General features: G+C 38.5%; 1 protein-coding gene across 11 annotated transcripts in view; it reads right to left on the bottom strand.

The window, feature by feature from the left end:
• The window catches only part of LOC123632965 (muscular LMNA interacting protein), a 240,116-nt gene that overhangs the window by 126,055 nt on the left and 98,345 nt on the right, over positions 1–15,716 (bottom strand). For 10 of the 11 annotated variants that reach the window (XM_045543764.1, XM_045543769.1, XM_045543771.1 and 7 more), the window contains exon 2: positions 1,275–1,430. The exons of the other annotated variant lie outside the window; for it this stretch is intronic. In XM_045543764.1, coding sequence (XP_045399720.1) covers positions 1,275–1,430 — 156 coding nt within the window. The remainder of the gene's footprint in view (positions 1–1,274; positions 1,431–15,716) is intronic. 11 annotated transcript variants of the gene reach the window in all.

The following is a 15,716-nucleotide window of genomic DNA, read 5'->3' as shown; positions in this document are numbered from 1 at the left end:
GATTGTTTATATATTATTCATTGCAATCAGCAGATGAATATTATCATCTTAGGAAGCTCTGGAAGTTTGCAACCAAGATTGGTTTATATAGCTACATTTTCACACCACTCATAGGGCCTAATTAACAAAGGATCCCACTAATATATTGCATGTAAATGAGTGCTGTTAGAGAGAAACTTCCCAGAAGTGCCATATATAGTATTCAGAATTTCTCTGAAATAATTTGACCCCATTAGTCCTTGAAATAAAATAGCAGCATTGAAAACTCCAAGATCACAGATATGTAACTACCTTCTAGATAAGATGTTTTCATATAGTCAAGGTGAATCTGATTATTTTATGTCTTTCCAGTTGTCTCGAGATAACAAAGTCCCCTAATCTCATTTTACTTATAATAAAACAATGTAAAAACATTTTAAAGGGAAAAAATTTACTCGAAATTTTATTACTCTAACACAAATCATTTTCAACTTTTTTTTTATTTGTTTAATTGCATTTCAAATCTTGGTCTGATCTTAGACAGATATAATCAGGGTATGAATACAATGTTATAGCCTGTTTTATCACCTAATATTATAGGTTAATATTTCCATGGAATTACATAATTACCATAATTATAACTTTACCAAGATGATGTATCATCTATTCTTAATTTTCTCTGATTGTTAGATATTAATCTGTTTTTATTTTACCATTATTGTTTTTCTAGGTAACATTTTCCTTCTTTTGTACTATTTTCTTGGGATACATTTCCAATAGTTAGATTATTAGTTATGAACAGTTTTATGACTATGAATAAAGAGCTTCCACCAAAATTGTACAAATTTACAAAGCTAGCATCAAAGTTTGAGCATGCCAATATTTCCACAAGTCCCTCAACATTGGATATTACATATCTTAATGATGCCGATTTATTACATGCAAATTATAACATCTCACAGTTTTATACTGTACTTTTTTGAGATAAATTGAATCCTTTTTAAATTTTGTTTCTATTTCATAAGATACATTTGGGAAAAGGTACCAGGAGGCAAAATTTGTCATGTGAATAGCAAACAATAGGATGTCAACTCAAAAGAGTTGAGAACAATGGCATTAGTGAAAACATCGGATTTGATAACACTGAGTCTCCTATTGTATTATTGTAATTTTAGTCAACCTTAGATTCATGGTCAAGTCAGCCACAGGAAACAGACATTGATACAAATTTCCAAGTCATTACTATAAACAATTTAATATAATTGTTTGAAATAAAAAAAATAAAATGATCCCACCTTATTTACAGTTTCTGGATTCTTAGCACTTGGTTCTTCTGGAATTTTAACAAGGAATTTAGAGGTGTCAGCCAACTGAGTGTGGGTTGGTAGTCTTCTGACAGTGGGGACAAATGTGAAGCTCAAAGGTTTGGCTTCACAGTCACCAGAAGAGACCTATGAGATATGTAATAAATTAAACTTTCACTCTTGTCAAAGGTTTATCCTTACTTTATTCTCTATATACCATGATATTTGTCTCATTTATTTTTATAAATTGCCTATTGTCCTGTGATCATATATGTATGTGGCTTCAAAGTAAACAGTTATAAAAACAGTCATAGTGTATCAGAGCCTTCTTTATGGTATCCTTTACCAGAGCAACGTAAACCCAGGCAGATCCTGATGTGGGGAATAGCACTAAAACAGCAGGTTGGCAAGCTGATCAGCTGGGATCTTACAGGGCATCTTTACCTCAGTGGGATCATTGCAAATTCCGCATCTGGTCTCAGTTTCAAAATTGGCTTTTAGCCATTTAACCCTGGGTTAGCAAGCTCAATTTATTGACTCATGATCAATAAGCATGCAAGAAAATTCCAACATTTATCATTAACAAGAATGCTAAAATATGGATTTAAAATTGAAAGTATGCCTACCAGAACACCAATGCCAGCTCTTAAGGATATACCTTCTGCTTCATTTTTTCTTAATTCATTCAAAAATAATTTTATCAAGTATTTTATGTGTGGCAGCACTCAGGAGCTAGGGAAACAGTGCTGAATAGGAAACAGTGAACAAACTACCCAGAGGTAGAAGAAGGATATGCACAGAATACTAAGGCAACAGTGATGGGGGGTGTCTACCCAACCTGGGAAGCACCATAAAAGGCAACACCTGAAATTTAAATCCAGGACAAGAGGAGGGTAAGGATATACCAGGCTGAGAAAATGAGATGAGTAAAGGTGTGGAAAAAAGCATCAGTGGGAAGTGTATCAAACTTGGACTTTGTTCTGTTGACAACCAAGAACTATTACAGCATTGTTGATTAAGAAATGACACAGTCATACTAGAATTTCAGATAGAGAAATCTGGTTTTAAAAGTCACAAGACTAGAGACAAGGACAAAAAGCCAAACATAATAAATTGAGGACTAAATGGGAGAGGAGAAAGAGAGGATGGTACTGTAGACTTCTCTTTCAGAAAGTTTGGTTGGGAAGTAAAAGGAGAGGTTGAGAGTCATTGAAGGAAAGTGGAGTCAATGAGGTGCCTTTGTTGGTGTTGAAATGAAGTAAACTTGATTATATCTATGGACTGGGTGGCGGAGATGGTAGAGAAGGAAAGGGGAGCAAGAACTTAGAGGAAACAGGAGAAATAAGGAAACAAGAGAAGGATAATGGTCTCCTCTGAGACTGAAGAAAATGAACTAAGATGTAGAAAAGTTGATGAATGTGGTGAAGTGGGGGGAAGTGGGAAGGTGATAAAAATCACTTTTTTATAGGTAAAATTGTATGTATTTACCTTGTACAACATGTTTTGAAATATATATACATTGTGGAATAGTTAAATCTAGCTAATTAACAAATGCATAACCTCACGCGTTATTTTTGTGGTGAGAACACTTATCTATTATCTTTGCATTTTTTAAGAATACAGTATAGATCAGAAGATGGCGGAGTGGAGGTGACCTCCTGGAATTGTGCTCCCGGAGAGGAAGGCGTGGATCTCCACCTGCCACAACACTGGAGGATTGCTTCTCCACAGGAACGGTGGTGTGAACCCACGGAGAATCACCGTGGGACACGGGGAACAGGAAAAAACAGAGGCGAGTGAGAAATCAGACCGAGATAATTTGGAGAGTGCGGGACGGAAAACAGACAGCAGAGTGCGGGACGGCCGTGCCTGCCTCACCGGCGAGTGGGGCGGGTACAGCCCCACAGCAGAGCGGCTTGATCTCCCCACTGACCCCCATATCCACTCGGTCAGGGATCTGGCTGAAATTGGTGCAGAATCACCGCGGGAGACGTGGAGCTCCGAGGACAGGTGACATAGGCGGGAGAGAGCTTGGACTCGGGCGGGTCTCCGTGGTGCCCTATCTCTGAAAGGGACAGACGCGGACCTGCACCGAGGCGAGGGGCCGCGAGCGTGAAATATTAAAGCGGGACTTTTTTGCTTTTCTCTTCCCGTACGGCAGCTCTCCGGCTGGGGAGCCGCTGTGGGCCCTGGCGCCTGCCGAGCTCTGAACGCTCTCCCCTGGCGCCTGCGACCGACAGACGCGCGGTGGCCATCTCGGTTCCCACAGCTAAGCGGAAAGGACCTTGAACTCTGGCAGGCCTCCGCGGTGCCAGAGCCCTATCTCTTAAAGGGACAGACGCGGACCTGCACCGAGGCGAGGGGCCCCGAGCCTGAAATATTAAAGTGGGATTTTTTTTTCTTTTTTTCTTTTTATCTCTCTCTTTCTTTCTTTCTCTTTTCTTTCTTGTTTTCTCTTTCTTCTTCTTGTTATTCATATTGTTTCTCTCCTTTTTTTTTTTTTTTTCTTTTCTTTTTTCCTTTCTTTTTCTTTTCTCCTTTCCGGTGTCCCTCCAGCCCAGGAGCTACTGTAAACTCCTGAGTGCTCCAGACCCCCAGCTGTGATTCCTATCGGACCCTGAAAATTACCCCCCAGTGCCAGTGATCTGCGGGTGGGCAGGAACAATTGTGCGGGCCAAGGTCTAATTGCTGCAGAGCCATAGGGTGCCAGGCGACTCCTCAGGAGGCTCCATCCCCTGATCCATAGACCCTCTCCAGGTCCCCTTCCCAGGTGTGAACACTGAGTGCTTCCCCAGACGCAAGAGTGTGGAGCCCGGACCTTGGGAACACTGGGACAGTGTAGACCTTTGCCCGTGGGAGCTGCAGCAGCTGGGGCACTGAGGGAGTGAGGGCACTGCCTCCTCGGCCTAGCCAGTGTCTCTCCTGCTGAAGGAGACAGAAACCACACATCCAGAGGAAGAACCAAAAAGCCAGGGGGGGGGAAAAAAAAGAGAGGGAGAAGAGGCTTTCTGCTTGCAAATCGTGGGAATCCTGCCTACTAACTGAAAGTCCGCAACACAATGATTTAACTTGCCAAACTGGTCTTAGGTCAAGCCAACCCTCTGGGGGTGGACCCATCAGAAGCAGTCCCCCAACTGAGATAGAAAAAAGAAACTCTAAACAGCACACAACAGTCTCCCCCTATAGATAAAGGAAGCAACATTCCTAGACTGTTCCACAGCCTAAGAACAGAGTACAAGACGTGCTGTTAACTAGACTAAAGCTGTGAGAAAAGATCTAACGATAGAGCCAGATGGGAAGGGCTCAGCGGAAAAATATGGGGAGCACAAAAAACCAAACGGAAACCTCGCCCCCAAAGAGAAATACCAACTCTCCTCCAATTGGCACAAGCCAGTTTCAGAATACCAACATGTTACCAGAAGAATTTCAGTCTTGGGTTATAAATAAGCTGAATGATATACAAGAAAAAATTGATATCCACCGCAAAGAAACCGCAAAAAAATTCCAGGATTTGGAAGAAAAATTCACTAAAGAAATAGACGTATTGAAAAAAAACCAAACTGAACTCCTAGAAATGAGGGATTTATTCAGGGAGCTACAAAACACAGTGGAAAGTCTCAAGTCTCAAGAACATCCGGTAGATCAAATAGAAGACAGAATCTCAGAAATCGAAGATAACTCTTTCCAATTAAATAAGACAGTCACAGAGATAGAGCAAAGAAATAAGAAAAAAGACCAGAGTCTTCAAGAAATGTGGGATTATGTGAAGAAACCTAACGTGAGAGTTATAGGCATCCCTGAAGGTGAAGAAGATAATAAGCAAGGGCTGGATAAACTATTTGAAGACATAATAGAAGAAAATTTCCCAGGCCTTGCTAAAACTTTAGATATACAGGTTCAAGAAGCTCAAAGAACCCCTGGTAGATTCATAGCAAATAGGAAAACACCACGCCACGTAGTCATCAGACTGACCAAAATATCCACTAAAGAGACCCTTCTTCGAGCTGTAAGGAGAAAGAAACAAGTAACATACAAAGGGAGGCCCATTAGAATTACGCCAGATTTCTCAACTGAAACTTTACAAGCAAGAAGAAGTTGGGGCCCCATTCTCACTCTTCTGAAACAGAATAACGCCCAGCCTAGAATCTTGTACCCAGCTAAGCTAAGCTTTCTATATGAAGGAGAAATTAAGACATTCTCGGATAAACAAAGACTGAGGGAATTCACCAAGACAAGACCACCCCTCCAAGAAGTACTCAAAAGAGAGTTAAACATGGATCATCACAACAAAGACCCACGAATGTAAAACCACCCAAGAGCTAAAGATCAAATTCTAGCCACCACAATGGCTCAAGAGAGAAAACATAGCAATGAAGTTCTACCCAATAAGATAAACAGAAATCTATCCCAATTATCAGTTCTCTCACTAAATGTCAATGGCCTGAATTCCCCACTCAAGAGACATAGACTGGGCCAATGGATAAAAAAACACAAACCAAGTGTCTGCTGCCTTCAGGAAACTCACTTAACCGGCAAAGATGCATTTAGACTGAAAATAAAAGGATGGAACCTGATATTTCAAGCAAATGGTAGCCAAAAGAAAGCTGGTGTGGCAGTTTTAATTTCCAATAACTTAGTCTTCAAACCAACAAAAGTAATAAAAGACAAAGACGGTTACTACATACTGGTGAAAGGCACAATTCAACAAGAAGACATAACCATACTTAATATATATGCACCCAATCTAGGTGCACCCAGATTCATAAAGCAAATCCTACTCGATCTAAACCAAATCATAGACAACAACACTTTAATAGTTGGAGATTTTAATACCCCACTGACAGCACAGGACAGATCCTCCAAGCAGAAAATAAGCAAAGACATAGTAGACTTAAACAGAATGCTAGAACAAATGGGCCTGACTGACATCTACAGGACATTCTACCTGAAAACCACTGAATATACATTCTTCTCATCAGCTCACGGGACATTCTCTAAGATTGACCATATCCTAGGTCATAAAGCAAGTCTTAAAAAAATTAAAAAAATAGAAATCATACCCTGCATCTTCTCAGATCACAATGGAATAAAAATAATAATGAACCTTAACAGGAACTCTCATTCCTACTCAAAGTCATGGAAGCTAAACAACCTTCTCCTGAATAACAATTTTGTAAAGGAAGAAATTAAGTCAGAAATCAAAACATTCTTTGAATTAAATGACAAAGGTGACACAACTTATCAAAATCTATGGGATGCAGCTAAAGCAGTCCTGAGAGGAAAATTCATTTCCATAAATGCCTATTTCAAAAAGACAGACAATTTACAACTAGACAACTTAATGAATAGACTCAAAGAGCTGGAGAAAGAAGAACAGACTGACCCCAAACCCAGCAGAAGGCGAGAAATTATTAAGATCAAATCAGAATTAAATGAAAAAGACAACAAAAATACTATAAGGGAAATTAATAAAACAAAAAGTTGGTTCTTTGAAAAGATAAATAAAATAGACACACCACTGGCTAGACTAACCAAGAGCAGAAAAGAAAAATCTTTAATAACTTCCATCAGGAACATGAAAGGAGAAATCACAACTGAAGCCACAGAGATACGTGACATTATCTATGAATATTACAAAAATCTTTATGCACACAAATTGGAGAATGAGGAGGAAATGGACAAATTTTTAGAATCACACAGCCTTCCCAAGCTCAATCAGGAAGAAATAGAATTCCTGAATAGACCAATATCAACAACTGAAATTGAAACAGCAATAAAAAACCTTCCCAAAAAGAAAAGCCCTGGTCCAGATGGGTTCACACCTGAATTTTACCATACATACAAAGATGAACTGGTGCCCATCCTACATAAACTATTCTTCAATATTGAGAAGGATGGAATTCTCCCCAACACATTCTACCAAGCCAATATAACATTAATACCAAAACCAGGAAAGGATGCAACAAAAAAAGAAAACTACAGACCAATTTCTCTCATGAACGTAGACGCAAAAATTCTCAATAAAATCCTAGCAAATCGTATCCAAGTGCTGATTAAAAAAATAATTCATCATGACCAAGTAGGCTTCATCCCAGAGATGCAGGGGTGGTTTAACATACGAAAATCTATAAATGTAATTAACCACGTAAATAGAAGCAAAAATAAAGACCATATGATCCTCTCAATAGATGCAGAAAAAGCATTTGACAAAATTCAACACCCTTTTATGATAAAAACACTTAACAACATAGGCATAAATGGGACCTACCTAAAAATAATACAAGCCATATATGACAAACCCACAGCCAACATCATACTGAATGGGGAAAAACTGAAAGCATTCCCACTCAGAACTGGAACCAGACAAGGCTGCCCACTGTCCCCATTACTTTTCAACATAGTATTGGAAGTCCTTGCGAGAGCTATCAGACAAGAGAGCAGAATCAAAGGTGTCCAAATAGGGACAGAAGAGATCAAACTCTCACTCTTTGCTGATGACATGATGTTGTATCTGGAAAACCCCAAGGACTCAACCAAGAGACTCCTGGAATTAATTAACGAATTCAGTAATGTCTCAGGTTACAAAGTCAATACACACAAATCAGAGGCATTCATATATGCCAATACCATTCAATCGGAGAACCAAATTAAGGACTCAATACCTTTCAAAATAGCAACAAAGAAAATAAAATATCTAGGAATATATTTAACTAAAGAGGTAAAGGACCTCTATAAAGAGAACTATGAAACGCTAAGGAAGGAAATTGCAGAACACGTAAATAAGTGGAAATCCATACCATGCTCATGGATTGGAAGAATTAACATCGTTAAAATGTCTATACTACCCAAAGTAATCTATAGATTCAATGCAATTCCTATTAAAATACCAACATCATTTTTCACAGATTTAGAAAAAATAATTATACACTTTGTATGGAATCAGAGAAGACCCCGTATAGCAAAAGCAATCTTAAGCAATAAAAACAAAATGGGAGGTATTGATTTGCCAGACTTCAAACTATACTACAAAGCTGTGGTTCTTAAAACTGCTTGGTATTGGCACAAGGGCAGGGACACAGACCAGTGGAACAGAACAGAAAACCCAAATATAAAACCATCCTCATATAACTATCTAATCTTTGACAAAATAGACAAAAACATACTCTGGGGACAAGAGTCCCTATTCAATAAATGGTGCTGGGAAAACTGGATAGCCACATGTAGAAGACTGAAACAGGACCCACAGATTTCACCTCTCACAAAAATCAAATCACGGTGGATAACAGATTTAAACCTTAAATGGGAAACAATTAGAATTCTAGAAGAAAATGTAGGAAAGACTCTTACAGACATTGGTCTAGGCAAAGAATTTATGAAGAAAACCCCTAAGGCAATCGCAGCAACAACAAAAATAAACGACTGGGACCTGATTAAATTAAAAAGCTTCTGCGCAGCCAAAGAAACAGTCATGAAAATAAACAGACAGCCTACAGAATGGGAAAAAATTTTCGCATACTACACATCAGATAAAAGACTGATAACAAGAATCTATTTAGAACTCAGGAAAATCAGCAGGAAAAAATCAAACAATCCTATCAAAAAATGGGCAAAGGACATGAATAGAAATTTTTCAAAAGAAGACATAAGAATGGCCAAAAAACATATCAAAAAATGCTCAACATCCCTAATCATCAGGGAAATGCAAATCAAAACCACAATGAGATACCACTTAACTCCGGTGAGAATGGCCTTTATCAAAAAATCCCAAAACAACACATGTTGGCGTGGATGCGGAGAGACAGGAACACTCATACACTGCTGGTGGGAATGCAAACTAGTGCAACCCCTATGGAAAGCAATATGGAGATACCTTCAACAGATTCAAGTAGACCTACCATTTGATCCAGCAATCCCATTATTGGGCATATACCCAGAAGAACAAAAGTCATTCTTTAACAAAGACACCTGTACCCGAATGTTTATAGCAGCACAATTTACAATCGCAAGGATGTGGAAACAACCCAAGTGCCCATCAATCCACGAATGGATTAGTAAACTGTGGTATATGTATACCATGGAGTACTACTCAGCTATAAGAAATAACAATGATACGACATCTCTTTGGTTCTCCTGGAGAGAGCTGGAACCCATTATTCTAAGTGAAGTATCCAAAGAATGGAAAAACAAGCATCACATGTACTCACCAGAAAACTGGTTTCCCTGATCATCACCTAAATGTACATCAGGGAAGGATACCAATTGGATATCAGACTGGGATGGGGGGTCGGGGGAGGGGATGGGTGTATGCCTACATGATGAGTGCATTGCACACCCTCTGGGGAATGGTCATGCTTGAAGGTGCAGACCCGGGGAGGTGGGGGGGGGGAGGGGATGGAGGTATGACTACATGATGAGTGCCAGGTGCACTGTCTGGAGAATGAGAACGGACGCGCTTGGGACTCTGACTCGGGGGGATGGGTGGGACATGGAAAATGTATATAACCTAAACTTATGTACCCCCATGATGAGCTGAAATAAAAAATATATATATAAAAAAAAAAAAAAAGAATACAGTATATCATCAACTACAGTCACTGTACTATACATTAGATTTCCTGAACTTATTCCTTCTAAGTGTAATTATATATCCTTTGACATCTCCCCCACTCTTCCCCAACCACCCTTGTACCTGGTAACCACCATTTTACTCTCTACATCTATGAGATCAACTGTTTCAGATTCCTCATGAGTAAAATCACGCAGCATTTGTCTTTCTGTGCCTGGCTTGCTTCACTTAGTATAATGTTTTCCAGGTTCATCCACATTGTCACAAATGACAGAATTTTGTTCTTTTTATGTCTGAATAATATTCCATTGTGTATATATATCATATTTTCTTTATCCATTCATCATTAATGGATGCTTAGGTTGATTCCATATCTTGGTTACTGTAAATAGTGCTGCAGTAAACCTGGGAGTACAAATATCTCTTTGACATACTGATTTCATTTCGTTTGGATATACACCCAGTAGTAGGATTGCTGAATCACCTAGTAGTTCTATTTTTAATATTTTAAGAACCTCTAAACAGTCCTCTGGCTAGGACTTCCAGTCCCCATATTGAATAGAGGTGGTGGAGAGTGGGCATCCTTGTCATTCTCCAGATATTAGAGAAAAAGCTTTCAACTTTCCCTGCTCAATATGATTTTAGCTGTGGGTCTGTCACATAAGGCATATAGGGCCTTTATTATGTTGAGGTACTTTCCTTCTACACCTAATTTGTTGAGAGCTTTCATTATGAAGAAATGTCAAATTTTGTCAAATGTTTTTTCTATATCTATTGAAATGATCATATGGTTTTTGCTTTTCATTCTGTTAATATGCTGTATCAAGCTTATTGATTTGCAGCCGTGGGATGAATCTCACTTGATCATGGCTACTGATCTTTTTAATGTCCTGTTGAATTCAGTTTACTAGTATTTCATTGAAAATTTTTGCATCTATGTTCATCAAGGCTATTAGCCTGTAGTTTTCTTTTTTTGTTTTGTCCTTGTCTGGTTTGGTCATTATGGTAATGCTGGCTTTGTAGAATGAGTTTGAAAGTATTCCCTCTTCTTCAATTTCTTAGAATAGTTTGAGAAGAATTGGTCTTAGTCCTTCTTTAAATGTTTGGTAGAATTCAAAAGTGAAGCCATCGGGTCCTGGAGATTTCTTTGATCACAGAATTTTTGTTACTGTTTCAATTTCCTTACTTGTTACTAGTCTGTTCTATTTTCTATTTCTTTATACTTCAATCTTGATCAGTTGTATGTGTCCAGGAATTTATTCATTTTTTCTAGCTTATCTGATTTGTTGGTATATAATTGTCTATACTAGTCTTTTATGATCCTTTGTATTTCTATGGCATAAGTTGTGATGTCTCCTTTTTCATCTCTGGTTTTATGCATTTGAGTCTTCTCTCATTTTTCTTAGCCTAGCTAAATGTTTGTTGATTTTGTTTATCTTTTCAAATATCTTTATTTCATTGATCACTATTGATATAATTAATGTTCATGATAAAATTATTCCCATTTAGTGAGAATAATATTGCCGCTTTGCTACCCCCATGCTTCTGTCAGAAGAAATATCATGTGCCCTGGCAAGACCCCCACTCCCTCTCACTGTGCCACCTTTCTAGGCTTTGGACCCCACAGACCTAATTCATCGCCTTATGGGTCATAACCCAGTTCATGTCAGAGCCCATGATAAACCCAGGGTTCTGAGTCATCTCTCAATCCTGAGAGATGCACATTCCTAGTTTTGTTCCCATCTTGCTCCCTGATCCAACCCTTGAAATCTTTTCACTGTACACTTTCTGGAATTTAGTAAGCCATTATAAAGTCTTCTATATCCTTATCTTCTTCTCTAAATATTCTCTTCACCTTTCTAACTAAAACATCGTTCTGGCTGAAGGACTCTGTTCCCTAAGAAGCTCTTTCAATGGCAGCTGGTTTCTCTCACACACCTGCACCACTGGGCCTGGAAGTAGGATAAGTGTCCTTGCTCTTCTTTACTGTTTCCAGACTATTCTTCTTTCTTACCCAAAAAACTTCCAGCTTTGAATCTCATGTCATCAGTCTAGACCATTCACTACCTCTCCTAGTTTGCAGCCATCTGCCCACACTCAAATTGAACACTTCTTTTCTTAAAGATTTAGCTCTTTGATTGATACCACTCTTTCTAACACTATGCTTTTAACATACCCATATCATATCCCAATGGGAATTTTTATAATATTATATTTCCTTGATCTCTGCTCTTTCTTCCTGTCACATCCCTAGCCTAGATCAATAACTGCAAACCCTCCATAATTTAAGTTTTTTTATTCTCTGGCCACCCTTTCCTTTCTCTCCATCCCACTCCCTCCAGTATTCCAACTTTAACAGGATTAAAATCTGCTGAATCTTCAAACATTATGTTTTCCCACATTTGTCTTCTTAACCAGCTTCAAAAATAAAGTTAACCACAATTACTCCCTTGGGTACCCCTCAAATGCATTGCCCTTCCTTCCATCATCATCCCTATTTGGGTGAATTATAGTCCTCGCTAAATCTAACCTCCTAACTGCTCTACTCCTGCACCATGGAGGTAAACATGGCTGGGAGAAATCACACAACCATGCTTACTTGTCTCATTTCAAGTTTACATCTCTGAGCCTCAGGAAGGCTCTTCCCTGATGCCCCACAACCATACCATAATTCCATAGCCCATTGCTTCTCCCACTGGCCCAGAAAACTCGTTCACACCTTTTCCCCTTCCTTCAAACCCCTGACATCTCTTCTCCATCCTCAGTCTGCACTGAAGACTTTGTTTCCCATTTCACTGAGATAACTGAAGCCATCCAAAGAGAACTTCCAAGGTCCCCAACACCACATCTACACAGCCACCTGCATTTCTTTTATTTTCCCATGGCTTTCAGTTCTGCTACTATGTTCTTACTAAAACCAACTCTCACTTGAACACTTTGCCTTCTATTTACTTTCTTTTTTAAAATTTTTTTTATTTTTAATCATTATGGGTACATAATAGTTGCATATATTTATAGGGTACATGTGATGTTTTGATACAGACATACAATGTGAATTAATCAAATCATCCATCAGCTCAAGTATTTATTATTCTTTGTTTTAGGAACATTCCAATTCCACTCTTTTATACTTACTTTCATTTATTCAACAAGGTCTTATGAAATGCCAACTAAATTCTAGATGCTATTCCAGAGGTTGGTGCTATAACAGTGAACAAAAATCCCTATTCTCATGAACTTTACATTCTAGGGGAGGGAGGCAGTAAATAAATAAGTATGCAAAACATATAGTACTGGCTCCATAAGCACTATGAAGACTTGCTATAATGCTATTGAAATAACTCATGGTGGAGAAAATGGTGGATTGAACTTAGGTTGCTGCAGTAACAGTGAAAAGAAATGTTAAGATTCTGGCTATATTTTAAAAGAAAAACTTAAAATTTGCTGACAAATTGAAGGTGGAGCCTGAGACATAGATAAGAGTCAAGCTAGTACAAAATTTTGACTTGAATAGCTATATGAAGTGAGAAATTACTCATCGAAATGGGGAAGACAACAGTTGAGCTGGTTTAAGGATAAAAATCAAATTTGATATGCCCTACATACATACATAAATAAGTGGAAATGTGGGCATGTAAGTCAAGTTTAGAGGAAAGTCTGTGCTGGAGATAAAATTGTTAGGGTTGTTAACCTATAGATGGTATGTAAAACCAGGAGACCAGATGAGATCACCAAGGGAGTATACACAGATAGAAAAAGAGGTCCAAGGATGAACCCTACAGACTCTAACACTGAGTGATGCAGGCGCTGAGGAAAACTCTAGTGACCTGGGAGTTTTAAGGAAGATAAAAAAGCCTGGAACGTCACAGACAGAATGGGAAAGAGGTCTGACCAGAAACAAAAGTATTGACAGACTATACTGAAGGCCCAACCCAAATGCAAGTCCATGAATTTGTAGTAAAGCGATTTGCCTGGCTATTTGATCGTCCCTCAAGGGATGCTGACCTGCCTATTCCAGGAAAAGAGAAAGTGAATTATAGCATTTATAGTTAATGTTTGGAGGTGGTTTTGGCAGAAGGATATTGTGAGTATAAGAAAATTGAGGGTACTGGTAAAAGTATAGCAAATGATCAACCATGGAATTCAGTTTGGATAGATAAGGAGGAAGGGCCCTCAAGTTCAAGGAACTAGAGGTCTTTGTGGTTCAGAAAACAGAAGGGATACAATGGTGACTGAGAGAATGGCTTGGACTCATATTTGAGAGTTTAATAATTAGAAGTATGGTAATTCTAGACAATTATTGAGTCGAAGGTGTTGGCCTTGAGACATGGAACATCTGAGAGAAATCTCACTGATCTCATAAAGAACAAGGATCTGTGAGAAAAGAATGTGGACAGGGCCATCCCTATGAAAAGAAGAGCCATTCTGAGTGGTGGCAAGATTGGGCTGGAGTGCGAGACTGATAACATGGTGGCACAATCTTAAATAAATGTGAAGCTGGGGTTAGGAGGGTCCCTGGAAGAGGCTATGTGGGACACCAGATTATTAATTAGAGATTTGCTTTGTAAGCATGAAATCAAACAACATTAACCAGATATCCTTGTAGGATTTCACCCTCAAGTTCTGGAAGGGCCTAATGAACTAACCCCAGGCAACTTACTACAGGATATAACATTCTGGTAACTTAAACACCTACACCTTGTAGAAACAATGCATATGCTTTCAGCGGATAAAATATACAGACAAACCCTTCTGAGCCAACTTTTATTTTTGAATGTTCTTTTTTGCCTTTAAAGGTGTTTGTCATTATTTCCTCATTATAGTCAAGTCACAATTCCTGCGTGGCAGCTTATCATCAGAAAATAATAAATCACTGCGTTCCTGTATAGGCAGGAACATTAGATCCCTTGTGAGATTTGGGGAACCCACTTGTCTGATTAGCAATACATAATACAACAGACTTTCCAGATGTATTATTTTCTAGGACAGTTTCCTTACATGGCTAATCTCACCAATATCATGATGGAATGGAGAGCGGTTGTGGCAAAAGGTATTGCTACTGAGGGTATTTCAAATAATCCATCCTAGAACGTAATTTGGGTGAAAAATAAAGACAATCCTTTAGGAGTCAAGGAAGAAGAGGTACAATGTGACCTTGACCCCAGGTTCTGTAGGTAGGCCTTCCTTTATCTTCCCACATGACTATAGATCTATCTTCGGTTCTGCCCAAATGACACTTAAATACTGATGTATGAAAGGCTTCAGCACAAGCACCTCATGTTTACAAAATACATACAACCATTATAAACAGTAAGTAGTTTTACATTCTAAAGCATGTACGATAATGAAAATTTACTTCTCCAAATACCTCGCATAATTTATATAATTCAATGCAACTTAAGTGTCTAAAATACAAACAGAGTTCCACAATTGATGCATCACAGACAACAGACTTTTTTAAAGGTTGACACCTAAAATTTTTAGTGAACAAAGCGGAAACAAAGTATAAATGAAAACTGATGCTTTCGTCAATAGGTGTGCTTTTATAACAACACCCTCAAAGGAATTTCTAAATGTAATCACATGCTGACAAAAAAGACAACTGAAAAGAAGTAAAATTATTTCTTTCTAATTTATTGTTATATTTTTCTCCGGAAACATCATATCCTATATAAAATTTTTTCACCAGTGTAGGAAAACGAGTCTTTGTTTTAGTTGAACCGATACATGATGTCATTCCAGAAAACATAGAAACAGGAAATCAAATAGCACTAAGGACTTATTCATCTTCCTGGGTTACTGGTGGAGAATAACAACATCAAAGATGAATTCCTGCCTAAACACCTATCTTCCAAAGAACAATCACA

Source organism: Lemur catta, chromosome 2, assembly GCF_020740605.2.
Source record: "Lemur catta isolate mLemCat1 chromosome 2, mLemCat1.pri, whole genome shotgun sequence".
Lineage (NCBI taxonomy): Eukaryota > Metazoa > Chordata > Mammalia > Primates > Lemuridae > Lemur > Lemur catta.
The sequence above is the reverse complement of the archived record's forward strand: the minus strand, read 5'-3'. Positions and strand labels throughout refer to the sequence as shown.